This window comes from Pongo pygmaeus, chromosome 10 (genome assembly GCF_028885625.2).
Source record: "Pongo pygmaeus isolate AG05252 chromosome 10, NHGRI_mPonPyg2-v2.0_pri, whole genome shotgun sequence".
NCBI classification, from domain to species: domain Eukaryota; kingdom Metazoa; phylum Chordata; class Mammalia; order Primates; family Hominidae; genus Pongo; species Pongo pygmaeus.
This window is the reverse complement of record NC_072383.2, coordinates 38,973,567-38,997,730: the sequence shown is the minus strand read 5'-3', so window position 1 is coordinate 38,997,730 and position 24,164 is coordinate 38,973,567. Positions and strand designations below refer to the sequence as shown.

The 24,164-nt window shown below is 37.5% G+C and overlaps 1 protein-coding gene across 2 annotated transcripts in view; it reads right to left on the bottom strand.

Annotated features, from left to right (window-relative positions):
* The window catches only part of PDZRN4 (PDZ domain containing ring finger 4), a 390,002-nt gene that overhangs the window by 59,622 nt on the left and 306,216 nt on the right, over window positions 1-24,164 (bottom strand). For both annotated transcript variants that reach the window (XM_054445135.1, XM_054445136.2), the window contains 2 exons: window positions 8,333-8,589; window positions 5,119-5,221 (listed from right to left, as the gene is read on the bottom strand). In XM_054445135.1, the coding sequence (XP_054301110.1) occupies window positions 5,119-5,221; window positions 8,333-8,589 (360 nt within the window). The remainder of the gene's footprint in view (window positions 1-5,118; window positions 5,222-8,332; window positions 8,590-24,164) is intronic.

Sequence of the window (24,164 nt, the reverse complement as noted above, 5' to 3'; positions counted from 1 at the left end):
AAATTTATACCAAATATGAGGTTCTATGATTTTATCAGGTGGCCAGTAAAGATAAATTTTCATGGAGACCATTAGCTTTCTACTACATTAATTATGTCTCCCTATTTTTCACCCTCTTTGCCTTTTCCTTACAAGTGTTTGAGACAAAAATGGCATTAGGATTAAAACTCCCGACTCCAAGAACAAATACCTGCTGGAAAGCAAGAGGGCATTTGTTATAACTGGACAGTGGTCCCAAGTTCTTTTCCACTTCCCTTTGTATGGAAAAGAGGAAAAGGACTGAGTGGCTCAGAAGTTGGTCCACGCAGACAGCAATGGGAACCCTCAGTTATTCCTTCATGAAATATGCGTTGAGCACCCACTGTGTAACAGACCATGCGATGCAATGATAAGCAAGGCAGATAAAGCTGCTGCCCTCAGAACCTTAAGATCCATATAGCTCTATACATGCATCATGCTAGGGACTTGTTTTTTTTTTTTCAATACTGACTTCACAAATCATGAAGTTGCTCCAAAAATATGATGGAATCTAGTTAATAATTATCCTCTTGTTATTTTTTGAATGAAAATCTCCCTGATTCATGATTCTCTTTTCTTTATGTAAGAGAGAGATTATATACTTAATGTCTCACAAATATTCAGCACATATTTGCAGGGATCCAGCTCCAGGAAATACATTTTGCAAAATGACACTTCTCAGCACAGCACAAGGGTTTACTTATGCTTTGCATAAGGACTGCCAAGAGGAAGCTAATTAATATGCTAAGTGCTCACTCCTATTTATAGACACTGGTCCAAGTTTGGTTTTCGGTTAACATGTACGTAGAACTCTGACACATATTTATCCTCTATTTTCCACTTTTAATACCTCTTCAAGCAAAGTTCTAAATTTTTTTGGCTTACATTTTTATGATATTGGACGCATAAAGGGTACTTATTTCAGTCTTTTGTGTATGTTTCTTTGCCTGATCATTGAGGGAGAAGTAAAAATGATTTCAAGTAATATTTCTAAGTGATAAAAATCTGCAGGTACAGAACTGTTGCTTGTCTTGACTAACATGATGTTTTATACTATCTAAATTTTGCATGTATTGGTTTCTGACCCCTCTATCAGCATTAGCATTGACTTTTGAGAGTTAACGGCAAATGCTGTAGACAGTTCAACATTTTCCTTGCACTCAGGCAGTTGCAAACATATCTTTATTAGGAGTTGGGCAAAAAGAGCTCTATGTTTCTTAAAACCTTTCCCTTTAAATTATTTCTAGTAGAGGTTGGATTTGAGATCTGCCTCTGACTTGCTAAGGGCTATTTATGATTTATTTCAACCTTTAGCTGGCTCTAGGCGGAAAAATGAACAAAGTTGAAACTAAAAGGAGGAGAAGCTTAATCCTTAGTGAAATTCCAGTGGCATGGAACACCCTGACTCTTATGATGGGTGCATTGTTAAATTTTTATACGTTTATTTTTTCTCAAAAATAAAATTAAACTCATTTATCATTTTTAATTAGAGAACAAGTGCCATCATTTTTTAAAGAGAACAAGTTTCAAGCTGTGAGTCTTTTAATGTAGACTGGTCCTCTGAGACTTTTCTGAAGCACAATGGGGAAATTTTAAACCCAGTCAAATATTTTTCTTAGGAAATTGGTGATAGGCCATGGTGAGATATGGGTGTCATTAAATTTTCATAGAGGTTCCTAACACACCAGAGTCACCATAACATGGACACTGACTATAATATCTCCAAAGAAGCATTTGCTTGTCTGCCGTGGCTCTGAAGGGACCTGTTACAGTCCATCAGTGAAATAATCTGCATGTTAAAAGTCCCTAAATATGTATTTACAAGATAGTCAGATCTGTTTTGGTCTATTGGGTTAATAATCCATGCACTGTCTGTATATATGTACTCACAAAATATAATCGGATCAGCTTTGGTTCACTGAGTTAATAGTAAGTAGGTCTTTAAAAAGGCACCTAAATAGCCACATAGTTTGTATTTTAGCAAGTTCAGAAATGCAGTCTATATACTATAAGCTATTTCTTTTAAAGTGTGGATGTATTGTTCTTGTTCCAGGGGATGCCAAAACGTGTGCTTCACTCTAACCTGTAATATTTTGCCCTTAAAATGTCAGAAGAAAATTGCCATAGCCCAAACTATATTGAAGCTCTGAGGCACAGCCCTCCAGGCTGGGGTGGATGCTGTCCTAGATTATGTTATACGTACTCCATCCGCTAGCACCGTCCAGGTCCAATACCCCACTCCCTCTCAGCTGACTTTGCTTCCTTCCTGTCAGTCTCAGCCCAGCAGCTGGAGTAATCCTGTTATGGCCTTCCTATGTTCCAGCAACTTCCCATCTCAGAGTCAAAGCAACTTCCTATATCACGGTCAAAGCCAAAGGCTCCACAAAATATGCCCTCTTTTCTCTGAATTCACCCCTTCCACTCTCTCATTGGTCTCTTTGCTACTCCTTGTACACCCCAGCATGCTTCTGCTTCAGGTCCTTTGCACCTGCCCTTCCTTCTTTCTGAAAATCTCCTTTCACATGGCTAGATCTCTTATATTCTTTAGTTCTCTTATGAGAGAAGTCTTCCATGACAACTCCGTATAAGACAGCAACATCCTGTCCAACACCACTCTTATTATTTTCCATTAGTACTTCTCACCATTGAAAAGAATATGTCTTTACTTCTTTGTTTATTGTTGACCTCCCTCTCCTAGAAGCTCCTTCCACTGGCGCAGGAGCTTCCTAATCCCATACTTAGCTAACTGCCTGGTACATTTTAAGTTCTCATTAAATATTTATGGTACAAATGAATGAAAGCAGATGAAAAAGGAGTCTTCTTTCTACTTCCTTGATTGCCTGGTTGTGCTCATGTTTAGGTTGAAGAGGAATGCATATCTCTTTCTGAGCTGAAGCCTTCTTCTTGGCCATTAAACCTCACTTTCCTGTAATATTCGCTCAGTGGCACAAAACTGGTACTTCCTTAAGGTGCTCATCCATTCCATTCCTAGAGCTATAGGGTTATAATGAAGCTCCTAGAGGAGCTAGGGTCATCTCAGCTGGTCACAGAAACATCAGATCAGTCTGCTTCTAGGTGCAACAGTAAAAGTGCAACACATAGAATTAGCATTTCTAAGTCTCTTCACTGAATGAGCCTAATGATGTCCACCATAGGCTCCAATGATGGCAGTGGACTGACTAGATTTTGCAGTTTGATGCAGCCACAAGGGACGGCACCTGCCACTCTATGTGTGTGTCACATAACGGTAAGAGACTGAGGAGTACTGGGCAGAACCATTATTCTCTCTTGAATCTGGTAAATTTCTCTGGAGGTATTCTCCCATACCTCCACTCCCACCTTTAACCATGCATGTTGTTCTCAAACGCACCCTTTCTAATGATTGAAAACTGTCATAGCAACTCCTTCCTTATTTGAATTTCACAGGAACATTCTTTATTTCAATCACTCAGAAAGGAGCCTTTGGCAACGGAATCACAGCTGACAGCAAATTAATGACTATGATGCTGTGATTAGTTGAGATTACAGGCTACAGAGAGCTTGTCTGAGAATTCACCACTGACATCATCCTGATGCTGGCTTCTTCTGGGGATTAATATTCGTCAAAAAAGAGGATGTGGTTCAGTTACAGTAAGCTCCATAGAAGTGGAAGGAAATCTGTCTGTATTGTAATATTTCAATGACATGCTGATTCATTTAAAGGGCTTTGACTGTTAACTTGCTTAGCCTAAACAATCTTCCCCTATGCCCTCCCTCAGCACACTGGCTTATTTTAATAAAGCTTTAAGGCATCCAAATAAAAAGTTGAAATAATCTACATAATTCCGGTCCCCAAACCCAAAGTATTCATTAACTAAAAGGAAAACATAAGAATCTTGAATTATTTGGATAAGTAATTCAATTTTATAATTTATTTTACATGAATAGACAAAGCAATGGATATTGTAATACATGTCAGTGCTTGAGTAGATTTAGAAAATAAAACTTTTCAATCAACTTAATAAAGACGAGATAAAAATTGAACATGAACAACACAAGAATGACAAAACCATCTACTCAGTTACCAGTTGTCATTTCACATCCTTCTAAATTTTGGCTGCAAAGAAATAATGATTTCTGTAATCCCCAGGAATGACTTTTGTGGGGAGAAGATTTCAAACAAACGGCCATTTGCTTTAGATGAGCTTCCTTATTTGATTTCAGATCCTCCTAAGGGAAGAGATTTCAGGATTTCCTGGTTGTAGAGTGGAAGAGAACACTTTGCTGAACTTGTATGACATCACCTGAAGCATTAAAAGGGCAGGTGATCATGGGTTCTCTGCCTGTTTACCAAAGCTTCTTTACTTCCTCAATCTATTTTATTTTTAAATGTCAGAGTAGTCTAAAACCTTTCAAAGATATTCAGGCTGCAGAAGCAGAGGAAATATTAGGATACATTCTTTAACTTTTGTGAGAGCTTTTAAATAATTAATGGATGGACTTTTTGAATTGTTATATATCACAGTACAAATATTCTAACATTAAACCATGTGAAGAATAAATATAGTTTAACAACAAAGGGTATGAGGCCATCTCTATTTCTGGGAAGTCTGTGAAATGGCTCTTTAGAGTACAGACCAGAGGCACAAAGAGAATATTGCATTTCCGAAGAATACAATATAATAAAATTTCGTTAATCAATGAAAATTAGAATATTATACAACAAATGAAAGTAGTAAACACAATCTTTGTTTTAAATATATTTTTCAAACTCTAATTGGAAATCCACATATATTATAGAATAGATTTTAAAAATGTAGCTGCTGCAATATTATTTATTAAAAAGCAACAAAATGAGAGCAAATTATATTTAACCTTATACTATAAAAATATTTTCCAATATACTTAAAACACTAGAGCCACATAGCTAAAACAAATAGTATTTGAAAGTATAATAATAATAATAATAATAATAACAATAAAAAAAAAAAAGAAAGATCTTACACTGGATATGTAATAGACAAGACATTTCTCACTGTTAAAAATTAATTTCTTTGTTATACAAAACCCCTCAACCATAACTTCATGAAGAAATGTGAAGTGGTGTGAAAATGATCTTACCTCATATTCAAAGTCTTCTGTTCTGTCTGCATCAGCAGGCAAGCTGGAAATATACTCATTGTCCTCATAAAATTCATGCTCCATTGGATGCAGAGAATGGCAGCTATGGGGAATGTAGCAATATGATAGGAATAGATTAAAAGGGTTGTTTTCAAGATTAAAACTGATTTTAGAATTTCACTTTAGTTTGCTCTGCTTTGAAATAAGACCTGTAGTGATCTAGTCTTTAAACAAACTACAGCTCAGGAAAAGCAATAGCTTTTCTTTCTCCCTCTATGTGAAGTCCATCAATTTGCAATTTCTGAGAGAATGCTAGGAATAAGGGCCTGTGGTCAGAGTTGTATTCTGTGGAAAGACTGATGTGAAATGTCTGACAGTCCATGGTGCTTTATTGATACTTTCTGGCCTGCTTCCATTCCACTGAATGTGACAAGCTCCACACGTGGGTGTGTGGCATTTGAGATTGCAGTCTACTCAAAGAGGGGTATTTTGTCATAAAGCACTACCAATTTCATAATCCACAGATGCAGACTATTTTTTGAAAACCATTTTCAAAAGCACATATTTTTTCAGACTCTAAAATGTGCTCACATTGTCCCCTCCTCTCTTTCTTAAGATCCCCCTTTCTCACTCTCCCTCATAATGCACATTTTCCCCTCTTTGATCAAAGACATATACACAAATATTAAAGAACATTCATGGCGATCAATCAGTGGAAACTCCTATAAGCCGCAAGGTTTCAAAATACCTTTAGAAAATTCTCAGTAACAGAGAGAGCAGATTACATTAAGGAAATGAGAGGATATGGCTTTTATGTATTTCAACTTTTAGGAAATTTGTAAATAGTTTGTAAACATGTTATTCAATTTGGTATGTTCTGATATAAAGACTACACATCATACCATATGAAGACTAAGCATAGTTTAACAGCAAAGAGCATAAGGCCTTTTCTATTTCTAAAAGACACTGAAAAAGCCTAAATACAATTGACAAGTTGGTTGCAGATGAGACCTCTAACTCCTGCCAGGGTGGACCTTTTTGAAAAATTGGAGATAGCAGTATCAATTAGTTCCCTTCTCCCTTGCTGAAAGGCAAGAGTCCCATCCTCATGCCCTCATACTATGATCAGCCTAAATATTCTACCAGCCTCTCCTCACTACTATCTATGGCTGTCAGCTCCACACAGGTCTAACTAGCGTAGGTCAAACTGGTAAAAGTAATACAGGCAGCCTTGCCTTGTGTCTACCAGATAAATCTCCTTGCTTATAGCTGGACTGGGTCCGCATAGCCCTTTTGGGCTGTTGGAACATCGAAGCGTGCTGCTTTGGACATCTGATGTGTTTCCGTTGTCTTTCAGATAGTAAGAAGGGAGCCCTGCTGTGAGGAACACTTTATTCATTCAATGTTTATTCAGTGGCTGCTAGATGCCAGGCCAAGTGCTGGAAATATGTTGGTGTACAAAATCCAATTCTGCCCTATTAATTGGGGAAAGCAGCAAAGTGGGAATTTTAATACAGTGCAATAATTAAGGGAAAAATTCAGGAGCCTTGGGAGCACATGGTAGGGGTGGACCCACTGCAGCCCTAGGAAGTTTTCTAGAGGAGGTTGTCTCTAAGCTAAGGTCTGCAGGACCTAGGAAGAGCAGCAAGATGCCCTGGCTAAGGGGGTAGGCTTTGGGGTCAGACCTCTTAGGCCTAGAAACCTGGACCTCTCACTTTTTTGCTATGTGATCTTGGCCATGTTACTTAATATCTGTTCCCTCATCTTAGACATAGAATGTTGATAATATAATGTACTCCCTCCTAAGATTATTGTGAGAACTAAATGAGTCAATAAATGCAAAACGTTTGGAATAATACTGAAAGCATGTTGAGTTAGCTAATACAGGCTAGCTATTATTATTCATTCAAGGAAGTATTTATTGGATGGCTACTATGTTTTAGGCTGTATTAATGAATATTACATATTTGTTTCTTTGCTTTTTGTTCAACTCCCCCTGTAGAATATAAACTCTAGAAGGCAGTGACTTTATTTTTGTTCATAGTTTTATGCCCAGCATCTAGTTCCAATGCCTGACACATCCAATTTGTGTGATACAAAGGGCTATTTAAAAGGTAATGGATGAATGAATAAAGAGATACCCAAGACAAACAGATCCCCTGCTTTCCTGGAACTTGAAGTCTCAAGGAGTGTTTTCAAAACTTGGCTGCACATTAGGATTGCCTAGGGAGACTTTTGAACAATTCCGATGCCTAAGCCTTACTCTAAGAATTCTCATTTAATTGGCCTAAGGGGTGATTCAGGTACTGATACAGCTTCTAAAAGTTCCCAGGTGATTCTATTGTACATCTGTGACCCACTGAAACAGGCTTATGGGAGCCAGCCATCAAAGGGCAGGAAAGTGGCATGACTCAGATCTATGTTTTACAAAGAAGAGAGTGGATTGGAGTAGGTGATGAAAATGCAGGCTAAGGAGACTATTGCTCTTACAAATTCTCAATGTTTGAATATTTGCTAGAAAGCTCACAGAACACAATGAGTTGGGCAAGCATACTTCTGAAACTGTTCAAGTAGGATTATTTGAATAAAATCTCTCTGACTTCCTTTAAATTAGGCAAAAATCAGGAGGAAGTATTCCTTGAATAGATCTTTATTTGATAGCACTATACTTACTCTCTGACAGCCAAGATCCTTTGTTTATATCTCAATATATTGGGTAATTGCTTTCTTCAGAGAATTGCACTTTAATTAAATCAATTTCCTAGCTTCTCTTTAAAGAAGAGAAATGCAAGGAAGAGAGAGAGGTGGCCCACACAGGAGAATGTGGTGCCAAGATGCCACTTCCACATGAGTCTTAATAAGGTTTTTGGCAGCTTTGGTGAGAAAAGTGATTTCCCTGACCAGTGTTCATGAGTAGCATGAGGCTTTTGACAGCTAGTAATATGAAGATGAACTAATCAGAGCCAGAATTTTTCATAGCAGCTAGCAAGTATGATTACCCAGGTGGAGCAACCATGTGGGTCAGGGAGAGTAGCTAGCAGGGACCACTGAGAACTAATTGCACATATCAAAACAGGGGAGACATTTTCCAAACAGAGCTGGGAAGCCTGTCTCCGTAACTGTCAACCTGCTAGTGGAACTGCTTCTTTCCAACATCTGCTTTACGTGACAAATGGAAACAAACAGGGCTTTGGAAGAAATGACAGAAAAATACCTGTCTGAGAGCAGGAATGGACAGATGTCTGGCACTGGAGGGGTAGGTGGCTGAAGCTTGGCCAGAGCCATGATGTGTTCGAAGGTGATGTCCGTCTGAGTGCTGGCATTCATGAGCTGCACTTCTGGAGCCATCCCATAGGCTGGTCTACTAAGAGGTGTTCGCCTTAACACCTGCACCACAATGGGCTCCTTAGCATTGCGAAAAGCTTCCACTGCCTCTTCATGGGTGGCCTTCGAAAGATCCTTCCCATTGACCTACAAACATATAAGGACATTGTTCATCTCAGAGGAAAGATCAGAGAGGCCGTCGTGATAGATTAATAAAAGATAGAGAGAAAGGTTTCAACCAGCCCTGATATGAATTTTGTAATGGAATATTTAATCAGATATTAATATTTACTGAAGTCTTTACCAACATGATGAAGTACCTGAGATTACAATAACAATTACTTCTGTATCTTTATAAAGTATCTGGAGTTGGTTAACTAGTAAAACAGCAGAACTATTAGCAAAGATTTAAAGATTTAAGTAACACATCTGTTTCAGAAAAGGGTCACCGAAGTCTTCAGATAGATAGAAATGTTAAGTATATCCTACTTTTTCATGATCTATCAATCTCTTGGTGAGATTTTCAATATTTAATCAAGGTCTTACTTGCCTAAAATCTAATTTTTTAAGATATTGTCAAATTTCCTCCATATTCATAATGTTTTAATCCAAGACCATGTTATTGCCCATGTGTATTTTATCCTAAATCATCACTGTTTGAAGTGTGGTCTGTGAACCAGCAGCATCAGCATCACATGAAAGATGATTAGAAATACAGAATCCCTGGCACTACCCTGGACCTACTGAATCAGAATTGGCATACTTACAAGATTCCGGCTTTATATTTATATTCACTGAAAGAAGCAATGCTCTAAAATTCCTCTGAATGGGTATATTATGTCCCTCTGGATACTCACTTGTTTTAATTTATACCAATTCATGACTCTCCAAGGTAGCCCTGGACATTACAGAGAAAGAGGTGAAGTCTCCCTTTGTCTTCAGTCATTGCTTCTCAACAGGGGGAGAAACCATTGGCATTTGGGAGAGAAAAATTATTCTTTTTGTGGGACTCTCCTATGCCAGCTTACCAAGGGCCAGGAATGTTTCCCAACCTCTGTGGCTCCCAAAACACCTACACACTTTCCCTAAAAACCTTGTGGGAGGCAAAACAGACCACTCTCAAATAGTTGTCAATTTATTCCCCTAAAATGAGTCCTGATAACACAGCCTTTTAGCGGAAGTTGTGTTTTAATAAAGGACTCTAGAATCCTGAAAAAGCTTTATGACTCTCGCCCCAGATGAATCAATAATGCTGGTTTTTGCAGATATGAAGAGCTATCTGGTGGCACAATACTGTGCCCAATATCCCTGAAACTATACCATTTCTAGACAGCTAACTAAGCCACCCGCCTGTTGGTGAGCCACTGATAACTTACGCACCAGCAAACCCTTAGAGATCCCTGGGTGCCTAAAAAGGAAGCAAAAGAAGTCACTGAGTTGCAGCTGTAGAGAAACTGCTGACATTCAAATGAGCACATTCTCTCTCCCTGAGTAGACGAGGAATATGTGTGTGCTCAGAGCAAGCGTGGGGCGTTTTGGGGTAAATGACACAATGCCAGGTAGAAATCATCATGTCATGTAGAGACAGGCTTAATGACCTGGAGTAGCTAATTTACTCAATGGACCCTGAAAGAGTTAATGTGCCTTCAAAAAATGAGCAATTAAGCTTCTTCACCAGCAAAATACGTCCCAATTCAGTTCTTGCACTTGAATCACTAGCAAGAAACCCCAGGTGGAGATTTGACTGGGTGTTTACCAGTGTGAACACATTCACTAATCTATGCATTCTCTGTCTGATTCTTTTTTCCATGAACTAAACTTGAAAAATTATCACTGAGTTTTCATTGATACACCTTGGAATATCTGACTTGGGGCACGTGAGGGTATGTGGACATGAGACACCTATGGACATGATCACACTCATTCCTTTAGCTTCTGCTGTATGACAGGTGCTCAGGCCGGGGCCACTACTGTCTCCCCTGAGGACATGTAGACAGCAGATGATATAAGAAATCCCAGAATGAAAAAGCACAACATAAAATCTAGCCCCTTTCATTGAATAATATCATCCTCTATGTTTCATATTGTGGTCAGTATTTGTACATTCCAGATTGTGGAAGATAATCAAGTGGCAGGTAAGACTGCTCTGTGAGAATTGATGCAGTAGGTAAAAATTGCTCTTTTGTCCTCAGCCTTCCTGCTTCAGGATGTACCCTCAGTTTAGTGAAGATCTGTTCCTGCAGGATCCCACACCCTTCCCTCTCTGAAAAGAAATCTCAGTCACACAGTCTGTTATCAACTATTTATTTATTTATTTTTATTTTTTATTTTTTGAGATGGAGTCTTCTCTGTTGCCCAGGCTGGAGTACAGTGGCGTGATCTCAGCTCACCATAACCTCCGCCTCCTAGGTTCAATGATTCTCCTGCCTCAGCCTCCGAAGTAGCTGGGATTACAGGCACATGCCACCATGCCAGGCTAATTTTTGTATTTTTAGTAGAGACGGGGTTTCACTATGTTGGCCAGGATGGTCTCTAACTCCTGACCTCATGATCTACCCACCTCAGCCTCCCAAAGTGCTGGGATTGCAGGCATGAGCCACCACTCCTGGCCTTATTAACTATTTAATATATCTACAGGAACTGTGTCAACATGTTATCTTTTCCTATAAGCCTTGCATCAAGAGGAATCCCTAATAGTGGTAGAGTGAAATAAGACCACTTTTTTGAGGCAACTTTATGCAATATCTGAAGGTAAAGTGAAAAATTCGTGACCAGGGTTTCTTCCAGTCATACATTAAATTCTACTAATGCACAAAGTGTGTCAATAGGTAGTAGACAGTTAAATGCCATTCATCTATTTTTTCCCCAAGACAAGACAAGGCTCATTTTTCCTCAGCCTTACATGTTAATCTAGTCCTGGTGTTCAGAATGTTTATTTGCTTTAGTGATCTTTGAAGCAACAAAGATTTTTAAAAAGTGAGATTCCTACTGATAATGATTATTTATCTGTGTTACTATAAGCTAAGTAGGATTGTTTTGCAAAATCCAGAGGAGTATAGTTTTTATTGAGGAAATATAAAAATTATTGCAAAGTATTTTAGGCTGTGAAATCATTATTGTAATGCTTAGTATATGCAAACAATATTAGCGCTCATATGTCAAGATCAATGGCTATTTATTATATGACCTATATATTCATTTATTTATTATCATGAAATTTATATGCAAATTTCATTCTTTTCTCTAAGAACAATCAAATACAATCTTAAAAAAAGGACAGTCAATGTAATCTCAAGATCTTACTTCCCTATTGGGGAATGCTCTTTTCTTCCAGTTGTCATGCAGCTGACCTCTATTTTCATAAGCTATTTAATATCTCTCAAAGTAAAGAAGTCTATGACCTTTAAATGCTCCACTGCTACACATGATCCCTTAGAAAATGCAAGCATTGATGATACTAAACACATTTTTTTTCACTTCACTTGAAGTTCATCAACATACTGTTAGCCCATCAAAAGTCACCATTTTACATATTATGCCTTTCACAAGAAAAGAAAAAAAAGAAAAGAAAAGCTTAATTGGGATTTTCTGGCAATTGCTCTGCTCAGTTATCATCAGTTGCAGCTAGAGAGAAGAATTATATGGGAAGAATATCTACAGTTAATCCTCAGAAGTTTGTTAACAACAGCAAAACTTCCTTTTTTATCAAGTAATTAGTTTTTAAACCAATAACAGATATTTGGTGTTTCATATTGCCATATCTTTACTTATTATTCTGTTTCTTTAACACTATATTCTCTCCCTCCATTCCACCTTCCCTTTTTTCCTCTTCCCTCTTACTCCTTTGTCTCAATCTTAAATTTAGTCTTGTACGGATGACATATAGTTTTTAATCGTTTTGTGAGATGAGACTAAAGATGAAGAAACTATCCATTAAAGGAGTCCCATTTAAAATAGGTAGTTAAGGGTAGATACCAAATATTTCTGGGTGTCCAGTAAAAGGTGGGAAGATCTTTTGCTAGAGGAATACAGATGAGTTGATTTTCAGGAGAAAATATGAATATGGTTAGGAGCAAAACCGAGGGAAGAGGGTGCAAGGTAACTTGATTACTGAAAAAAATACCCACGTGTTACGGGGTTTGAGTTTGCATGCAGAAGGATTTTAAGAAAGAGCAATTTGATTTAAGCATACCAAAGGAAAAGAGCCTTTTTCCAAAAGGGTTGTTAAATCGAATGATTGAGAGGATAGGGTGTCATAACAAACAGGAGTAGTATATGCAATAATTTCCTCTATTGCCATAACTTCTGGCATTTCGATAGCTGTGGCCCAGACTGATTTGGTTCCATTGTAACCGGGCAACTAGCATACAACTGAAAAGATTCGTGCGATTGATATTTGATAAGAGGCTAGTAGTCCCAGGGTGGGAAGATTGGATTCTGAAATGATGATTAAGCCACTGGGCTTGAGATAAATGAAAAAGCAGACACATTATGCAACAAGAGGTTATCAGAATTGGCAACAGCAAAAAAAGAGGAAAGGATGATGCCAATAAGAGAAATTCTAGGATAAATAGTGACATGTGGTTGTCCTGAGACAAACTAAATGTAGGATTAGAAAAAAAGTGGAGAGAGTAGTCTTAATCATATGAAACTTGAAGCAGTTATAAGGTATATATTCAAATGAATTAACAAGTAAACAGATGATAGGAAGCTAGAAGAAAAATTGATCATAGGAAACCATTTTCTGAGAAGGTCTTCACCTCATCCCTGCACTTATCAATTCAGATCAGCACAGACGAATATCCTTAAAGATTATATATTCAAGTGATGGCTTGTAATAAACACATGTAAATTTTTAGATACAAAAATAATTATCCTGTTTCTAAAAAGTTATTATTTCCCATTATATTGATAGCATAATCTTAAGTGGATAAAGAAAAAGCAATCACTTTTCAGTGATCAATGTAAAAGACGTGCGAATACATTTCTTGTGGCAGATGGGCTAATTAACCCATAAGCAACTTGCGAATGTTAAGTAAAGAAGAGGGCTTTTCATATGTAAACCATATCATAGTAATGTTTGATGAAGCTTCTGTTTAATGAATAATCTACCCTTTTGGATATACTGCAAAATCTGGGCCACTCTTCAATAACTTCCCCAGAGTGCCTAGTGGCCTCAGCTTGGATTTGAGCTGTTTCACTTTGATTATTCCTCCACATCCAACCACATGCAAAATTTTCTTGGATATCAGAAAACAAGCAGCCTTTTTTGATTTTCTTTTGAAGTGCTAACAAGTGCATGAATAACTCAGTTCACTCTAGTGAGAAGCCATTTCTAGAGTCAGCTGTTTGAGAATGACGAGGGTTTCCAAACCTCCATGCCTCTTATGAGAAATAAGGCCTTCTAAGCATCTATGGCTTTCAAGGGAGAATAAATTTAAGAATGCGCCATAAAAGAAGCATAGAATTCTAAGGATTATGGACAATTGATATAACTGAATTTGAAATTGAGGATAAGTATAAAATACTTGCGTATTATAATTCTGTTTGGACATGATCCTGTACCTGGTTAGTCTACAAAATCTCCCACCCTCACTAGTAACTGTGGAATTAATTTTGACTGAAGTCCCTAAGTGACGCAGAGTAAATTCTCTATTTGATAATTAGGGAGGTGTTGCCAAAGCGCAATCTAGTAATATTTTACAGAAGGAAGAAACAATATTTAAATTGCTGCTAAAATGTTTGATAGAGAAGGAATTTCAGATAATCTGAACCCTGTATTCATCAAAGCACTTGTCATATACAATCTTCAAATTAATTTTAAGACATTTCAGCTCACTCTTCTTTTTTCCTAAACTTTGGTATGATTGACTCTATTTGAACATTGTTATATTAATGGAATATAGCATAGTGTAGAACATATTTATAATAAAAAGAAGTCACATAATAGGAATCTGCAAAATTGTATGAAGGAAACCTGACTAAAATTAACTTTGACCTTTAAAAAAAGGTTATCAATGAACAAAACAATCACTGATATGTAGGTTTGTGTTCTTCATATAATTTCAGAACCTAAATACATAGGAAATGTTAGATTGCATCAACCCCAAAGTCTATTTAGTCCAGTGTTCCGCTTTGGACAGTGCTATAATTGGATTTTTGGAAGAGAATATGGCGACTATTCCATGTGACACAATGAGCAGACTTATCCTAAAGTGATCCTGGGGCTTCTTCTTCTTGTCTATCTGGACAACAAGAGACTGGGAGCTTCATTTCCCTGGGTATGGGGTGTTGCAGCTTCCCTTAGCTCCAAAATCCCCAGGGACTTTGCCAGGCAGCTGGCTTTCTCAGGCAAATGAAAATAAGTGATATCTAACCCAGGCAGCCTGAACCTCCAGTAGTCTGTTCCCTTACTGACAATGTTCCCTATAAGAGAGAGCAACAATAGGCTGGGATCCCTCTGTTGAAATACAGACCCACCGCATGCCCACAGTTTCTGGTCCCTTGCTTGACTGTGTATTGCTGATTCCTGACTTGTGTGTTTCCTTAATAAAGACTGTTGCCTAACCTATAACTTGTGACATTTTGGGATTTGCCCCTACTAATCTGATTTAACATAACACCCATTTGCAACCTAAGATACTGAATGCATTGAAAATGCTTACATATGTAACAGTATTGAGTTGAGGACTCCCAGCACCCCAATGAGCTATTTTAAAAGCCTATTATTACATTTAGTTAATAGATTGTGACACTGAGGTCACAACAATAGTCCAGTATGTTGCTTCTGATCCCTTCTACAGAGCACTTTGATGGTAAGGCATTCTCAAATGCAAGCAGGACTCATTTTTAATTTTTCATATGAAGAGGTTATGGATCCATTATTTGTGAACTTATCCAAACTGTTCCTGAACCAATGAATAATTTTGGTTATAGGTAATCTTGAGGATGTATCTGTCACAATTGCTTTTTCCTTTCTTTATCTTTTCCTTGTCTTGCTTTTTTTGTATCCCTCCTTCTGTATTTTCTCTTCCTTTCCTTGTTTCCACTGTCACACTTCTCTTTTAAGCTTTCCCATCAAAGCATTTAACACCTTTGAAGAGTGCATATTTATATGAATTATTCCTATAATTAAGAAACGTGATAAGATATGTTCTGATTCTTACTGAGGAAAACAAACTAAAATGCACACAACATAGTTTTATTAACCTCTTTATAAATAAGTTTATTTCCCCTCACCTTAATGAAAGAAATGGAAGTTTCTGCTTTTTGGCACATGAGTTGGTTGTCTTTGGTTTGTCTTTCAGATCCGCAATCTGCTCTTTTTACCCAGCTCTGTGTCTTGGCACCCCTGCCTCACCCAGGATCTCTACTGTTTTTGGTTTGGTTAAGTCAATGGTTAGAGAGTATTACAGGTCTTTATCCAGTCCCCAAGACTCTAGCTCTTGCTTGGCTCTGCTCACAATCCTGACTCACCTTCCCTCTCCAGGTCTATAGGTAGTAAGAACGTCCCTCTCTTGCTATTCCCTAGGTTCTTTATCTTAACTCTGCTCATGTGTTTGTAAGTTGTTCCATCATTAAACTTTCTTCAATTAAATGCTTTGATTATGCTATTTGTTTTCTTCTGGGACCCTAAGCATGAAACTCTTCTGACTTTAACAAAAATGTGGCAAGAGCTGAAATTTGCTATCTTTGCAAATTAACTTTACTATCAAAAGTAGTTGAATCTAAAATGAGATTATGAGTTTGTCAGATTTAGCAAATTTACACATTTTTAAGGGAGATTTTAAAATATAACTTTTATTGAGATCATAGAACACATTTAAAGTATTTATATAGTTGTTTGATGTGTACAGTTATTTTGTAGAATATCCCTGCTATGGTTTGAATGTGTCCCTCAAAGTTCACATGTTAGAAACTTAATCCCCAATGCAACAGTGTTGAGACATGAAAACATTAAGAGGTGATTAGTTTATAAGAGCTCTGCACTCATGGATGGATTAATGCTATTATCACGAGTGGGTTCCTGATAAAACAATGTGTTTGCTCTCCTTCCCATCCCTTTTGCTCTCTGGCATTCTCTCTTGCCATGTGGTGCCTTCCACCATGTTATGACATGGAAAGAAGGCCTTTGCCAGATGCTGGCACCTTGATATTGAACTTAACACCCTCAAGAACCGTGAGAAACGCATTTTTTAAAATTATAAATTGCCCAGTCTGTGGTATTCTGTTACAGCAGCAGAAAATAAACTATGACAATCCCTCCATTTGGGTTTGTCTAATGTTTGTCTTGATTAGACTCAGGTTATATATTTATGTATTTTGAGCAGGAATGTCCAGAAGTGGTGGTGTGTCCTTTTCAGCTTAACTTTTCAGGAGGCATGTAATGTTTATTTGTCTATTACTGGTGATGTTAACATTTATGACTTGATGAGAGAGAGAGAGAGAGAGAGATTGAGAATCTAAAGCAAATGTAAACTGTTAATTAATCTTAAAATTTGAGGAGCCTAGGTGAATGATATTTGAGAATTTTTATACTATTCTTGGAACTTAAAATTATTATTTTTTATTCTCATAATTTTTTGATGTCTGAAACTGAAAAAAAGTTTCAAAATATTGTTATATTTATTATTAGTTAAAAATAGATTCATGCTGTAATCATTTAGAGTTCACAAATAATTATAAGGAATTGATAGATGAATAGCTTCCTGTAGAGTTTGTTTCTGTTGCATATCTCTAGAAAAACAAATTCTTACTCTACTATGAATGTCTTTTTTTCTCTGTGTGCACATGCACACACACACACATATCCCTACAAGCAAAAAACACAGATTTGTGTCACCAACTTTATCTTTGTCATAACAATTCATCTACTGAATATCACCTGATATCCTGCTCTCCAAGCTGAGCTATTTAAAAAGATAGATGGCTGCCTCCTGGCTAATTGTGGGAGTTCTTTCATTACTACAAAAAGACTTTTTATATCTCAAATGACTCTATATGCAGTGAAAAATGACTCAAATCTTTGGAGAAGATCCCACTGATGAAATGGTTGGATAACAACTACTTACTGACCTTTTACTTCCTAACGTAATACTAAAATGATGTAGGTGATTATTAATAAATCTATTCACTGAGTTCTGACATATCAGACCCAAGTATTTAAAACATAACAAGGAATTCAGATGGAGACAAAATTTTCTGTAACAGGTCTGAGGATATAAAGGCATAAGACATATATACAATAAACACTTGAAATAAACTCAAATTATTTCATTGGGAAAAAATGTCATTGTCATTAAACAACTCAGGTTTCTTTAAAAAAATCCTGCAAACAACATCAACAACTGAGGATTTGGACAGAGCTATTCATCTTTCATATCCATTGAACAAGAGGAAATGTGCTCTTAGCCCTTGGACAAGATCTTTTTTGTCCCATCTTTATGATGACAGCATAAAAGGATGTAGAAATCTACCTTGCAACTTAGCCACACTAGCACGAGCTAGAAAATACCGATTTGTTAAATAAAAGAAACAAATTGTACCACATAAAGGAATAGGAGACAGTGAATTACAACAACAGGGCATCTGTCATAACAAGAAAGAAGATGGTAAAGTGTCTTCACCAGAGGTTCATTATACCCTGTCTATGACAGCAACCAACCGCTTCACTATTTAAATGCTTCTGTACAAAACGCACTGAATGATAAGAAACTGGAAATTGTGTTTAGTGCTGTAGTTTCAGGGCCTAAAAATGTGCCTGGCACATACTTGAAAATAATTATGTGTTAAATACATTTTCATATATTTCTTTATCAAGAACCATGTTTAAACAAATATGATTGCACTTGTCACTAAAATCACCTGTGTTCACAATGCAAACTGCATTACATTCACTTCCCAGCTCCATTCTGTAGCCCAGTTGTCGACATTATTCCTTTGACTTAAATGTATTGTACAAATGATCTCTGAGTGGCAAGCAAAGGTCAGGGATGCTCTGCTCTTAAACCCCTCAATGCCCTGCCATTCACTGTTGTAGCAGAAAAGAGCATCGATGTGGGAATCACACAGAACTGGGCCTAAACACAGTTTTGGGGACTAGCTCTGTGACTTTGAGTAAGTTACTGAAACTCTCTGAGCCTCTACTTCTTCATGTGGAAAAGGGGATAATAATATCCACTCAGAGTTGCAGATAGGATCAAATAAAAACAAAGCTAGGGCAGCCGGCACAGTGCTACGGTGGTGATCCATAACACTTCCTTCCCTCCCTCCTTCCTTCCTGGGTAACTCTTGAGTGACAGAGATGAGGCTACTCTCTGGGGATACACGTTACATTCCTGGCAGTGACAATGACAGTAATACTAGTTTGCACTGAGTGAGCACTCACAGAGTGCCAGGAGCTGAGCCAAGCCCTTGGCCTATATTATCTCAATCACATCCAAGAAGAGTCATGGGAGGTAAGTATGTTATCCCCATTTGAAAGTTGTGGAAGCTGAGTGTAAATGAGTGTAACAGGCTGAGCAAGGAAAGGCACCTGCTCTTACAATCTGGGAAAAACAACATATACATCTATAATTGTAACCAAACTCATAAAAAGCTGAAAGGAAGGTATTAACAGCTCTGCAAGAGCACAAAGGGCTAACTGTGCCTGTGCTATTGGGATGTGACTCCAGGACTTTGACGTTTGAGGTGGGTCTGATGAGATGAAGAACTTTATAAACTGCACAGATAGGAGAAAGGAGAGGAACCCCAGTGTTGAGGCATGAAAGAGTAAGTCCTCTGGGGACCATGAGAGGTCTGGGGTGACTGAGTCTTGGGGAAGAGGTTGTAGAGAAAGACAGCTTTAACATAGATCCTAATGTCCTCCATGGGTCATGGTAAAGGATTTTTAAAAAATACCTTTCATCTGAAAAGTAGCGTGGCCTCATTTAGGTTTAGGGGTATAAAACTTGGAAGGCTGTGGTGAGACATAACTGAATGGAAGCAGGGAAACCATTTAGGAAATTAGTGGGAAAAATGATGGGTACTTGAGTCAAGACAGGGACAGTGTGGATAGTCCAATTGGAAGAGGATGAAGAGAGCTGTAAAATGGTATCCTGATGCTGCCATTCACATGGATTTCAGTGGGCCCCATGGATTCAGATTGGCAGATTTTCTGTAACAACCTACCCTTGGTATCTATTCCCATCAATTAATCCACACTGTGCAGAAATACAAGCTGTAGAGGTTGAATTTTAAGTATATAAAGGCATTCCAAGTAGATGTTGCCCATCCCTTGAAGACTTACATTTTCAGAGGTTATTTTAGAAATCAAAATTCACTTCTTCCAATATTCTGAAACTCAACTTTTCTAGTTATTACCCACCTAGCCAACTGGGTAACTGTTCCACCATAAACACATTCAATCTCTCTCTCTCTGTTTCTCTTTCTCTCTTTCACACACACACACACATGCACAAACACACATGCTTATACTTTTTAAGGTCCTTTACCTGCATCATTATACCTTTGTGTAGGATATAAACTTAGAAAGGTATGTTACCAAAGAGAATATATAGAAGTTGTGCAACATGGACATTAATATAAGAAAGTAGAACTTGCATGACATACAACTTGTCCCTTTCAATACCAGCATTTTTAACTTAGTGCCTATGCAATGAATGGTATTTCACATCAGTTTGAAAGGACAGGACAAAATTTGAACAAGCAACCAGTTTCCTAGGAGAAGCAGGAGGCTTAAATCACTTTCAACAATCAATTCTGCCATTTGAATGCAGCCTGACACTTGTTGAGTTCAGTCGATGACATGAAATCACAGCAGAAAGGCCAAGCCCTAAGGGAAATTCACAAGCTTTTACATCCGCAAGTAAAACCACCTGAATGTGTGCCCATAACCTTCCCAATACCATGCCCTTAACTTTCTCAAATTCATGGATTTAGAAAAGAAATATTTTGTTCTATATTAATGAAACATAGATTGATGCCTAAGGCAAAAAAAAAAATAAAGTAAATGCATTTAAAATAGCAACTGATACTATTTTCTATAGAATAGTTGGAATTTGCCCCAGTAATTTCATCGACATGGTCGTCTCTATGTGCACCCTGAAATAGATAATAATAACAACAACAGTAACAAAAATTTGTCGAATGCTTACTATTTGTGTCACACATGCTGCTTAGTACTATCTGCCACTAGAGGTGCAGAAATTATTATATTCATCCTATAGGTTAAAAAACTAAATAAGTTAAGCAACTTGCTGAAGATGACACTATGTGAAAAAATACCCAGGATTTTTCTATATATTCATATTAGTTATTTTTAAACATCAATAAAATATTTAGCATAGAAGCTCTAAAACTTGAACAAGATGATTGGTGGGAAGTTTATTCTCCTATTTCCTTTTAGTAAATACAGTAAGTAGTTCATAAGATTACAATTAAGTGGTGAATCAACTGCCTGATCCCCATTCATAACTGTGTGGATAACTATTCTAACTTATGTTCCCAGGACAAGGAAACTCCAGTTGCAAAGTGAAAAAAAAAATGTTTCTGTGAAAAGAACAGGTTAGACAAAATGCTCTCCAAGGATTACCTCAGTTCCAAAAATGTACGATGATGTATGCAGATGCATGAATAAGTGCTATTCTTGATGCAGCTTAAAACTTTGGTAAAGAGAATCCCCCCCCACATTATTTTTTTAATATAAGTGAATCAGGAAAAGCTCAGAAAGGAGGTGACTTAGTGTCTGCCAATTTTCCAGCCTAGGCCACCTTTGAGATAAAGCTGTTGCTGCCTTACAGAAATTCAGCAGCCCACTGAGATAAGATAGGACAAAGTTCCAAGTGAAAAAGACCACCTGGGTTCTTACCTGCTTTTACCTTCGTGGACACAATCACTATGAGTGATTCAAACAGGATTTCCCTAAGACCGCAGCTGGAGTGCATGGAGAGTTGTAACCAACTGAAGGTTTCAGGTCTATCTGAGAGCATGCGTGTACAACAAGGCAATAATATTTGGGGCGGCACTTTCTGAAAACCATGTTTTACATGACACTATGGTTGCCTCAGCAAGCAAACAAGACAGGGCAAAAAAGTGGATGCATCTCCACCAAATAGAGTCATCACATCCTTAAATTCAAATTGCCATAACATTTTTCTATACTAATACTGTTGATTTTATTTAGCTTCATTTGGAAGAGTGGGGGAGAAGGGCACAGTTTTGTACATTTACTTCCTTCAAACAATTAACATCTGTATGCTTTTGAAATAATTTTCAGCAGATAAAACAATCCTGCCAAGGCCCAGTAAAAGCTCTCCATTGTTCCATGTCTGCACAAATTACTTTGCATCTCCGATGATTTTATGTACATTTAATCACTAAAGATTAATTACATGGCATACGGAAACCAGTGAAACACTGCAGAGATAACTTCAGTTTAAGTGCACATGCAGCTAACTTGTGGCTTTTTAGAACAATTTTAATTAAAAGTACTAGAAGAATCATTGGGCTGAAAATATTAGGAGCTCTGGGATGGATGAGCTTAGCATAGCTAATTAATTGTATATTTAATCAAAGCAGCCTTTGGCTGTAATTAATAACCTATTTTCCTCTGGTAATAAATATTTAGTTCTGTAAAACAGAATGTATAATTTCCAGAATGTCATATGCACAGAAGAATGGGACAGAAAATGAGCATTTCCACACCAGCTTTCAAGCCAAGGTTGATTTTGTTGATTTAGAGAGGATGTTGTCTATATCTTTTCCATTCATTTTAAATGTCATCTCATAGTGGCAGCTTACAAATAGCTATCCCTGAGTGACTTGGACATTTCAAAGGTGTAAAGAATAATCCAAAAGGAGAGACTAGTAGAATGCAAAATGAAGTCTGATTTTTTTCTTACATCACCAAGATCTCATACTTTAGAGAACTTTGGGTAGCTCCATCTTAATACAAACACTAGGACAGCTAGACTTCGCATTAAACACTTTCTTCCCTTCACTTCCTTTTAAATGACTGAATGAGACTCAGAGCTTTTCAACTCTTACAACCTGGTAAAATGCTCAAATCACAAAGCAAAGTTAAAACACGCTCTTCCTTGCAGCAACATGGTGGCTTTTACTATGAATAGTAAACACTCGTCCCCTCCTAATCTTCTCTGCTCTTAAGGTATGCTATCCATGATAAGAATAGCATAATTTTGCTCTTCTGACCCTTTTCTTAATTTTTATGAAAGAAACTCTCTAATGGGAGGTAGTCACGTGCTTTTCATATTATCTAATAGTTCTTTCTTCTCCTTGTCTTCTTGAAAGCAAGATTTAAATTCAAGGGTTTTACATATAAAAGAAATAAGATAATAAGTTAATCTTAGATGATAAGTTTTCCTTACTTTTTACAGATGTTTTAATGTGTAAAACCTAAAAATGAACTATCATATTGCCATTGCTGTTTTATTTTTTGAGACTGTTACAGTAACAGGTGGGATTTAGAAGTTGTACATATTAAAGAACATGCATTTTGTATGCATCTGATGCAAGTGCTTGATACGCTAATCAATTCATAGCATAAATTCCATTTTTCTGGGGGTTATGTGGTCTTCATATGAATATGTATGAAAGAAACAAGTATAAATTAGGTTATTAAAATTATATCAAGTGAAAATATTTTTATTCGGTCTATACTGGGTGTTAATAAAGGTCTAGGAGCCAGATACAGAATAGAATAAAACACAGAGGCAAAAATTTGCAGGTTTCACAAAGGCCACCAGTAATGACATATGATCAGAAGTAGCTCTTATTAAATACATGATAATGTATTCAGTGCTTAATCAGTTTATAATATAATGTGCAATTTCCAATGACAACAAAAGTATTAAAGACAATGATCCTAAAAACTGCAGAAGATAGTCTTGTCTTTTTTAGAATTGTGCCTTAGTTGGCCACTCTTGACACAGGCTCTCCCAGTGATCCACTAAAGTTATCTATGAAGGCACAGGCAAAAAACATTCACCCTGACAGGGAAAGCCAGTATTCATGGTTTTTGTTTTTTATTTGTTTGTTTGTTTTTGAGATGGAGTCTCACTCTGTGGCCCAGGCCGGAGTGCAGTGGCACGATCTTGGCTCACTGCAACCTCCACCTCACAGGTTCAAGTGATTCTCCTGCCTCAGCCTCCTAAGTAGCTGGGTCTACAGGGCTGCGCCACCACACCAGGCTAATTTTTTGTATTTTTAGTAGAGACAGGGTTTCACTGTGTTAGCCAGGATGGTCTCAATCTCCTGACCTCATGATCCACCCACCTCGGCCTCCCAAAGTGCTGGAATTACAGGTGTGAGCCACCGTGCCCGGCCAGGATTCATGGTTACCTTATTTGTCCCAATTTTAACAGAATTTTTCACTTACTGATTGGACTCGACTGACAGTTTAGACAACTTTCTCTGAGGACTCATATATTGGGATAAAATGGGCATGCAGGATGTGCGTGTAATTTAACAGCTACCCCACTGGACACTCAGAAGAGTAATGTGGCAGATGTGCTACTACACTGTAGGGAACCCTCAGAGAGCCTGGCAGTGCTCATGCTCGCCTTGAAATGTTCTGTGCTACTTAGAGTATGGAAGCCTCCTCTGCTCTGTCTTGTCGGAAGCCATAAAAGATTATTCTAATGACTCAGATGTGAATCTGAGTTATGTACTTCCAGGGCTGAGAAGATGGACTTTGAAGGGTG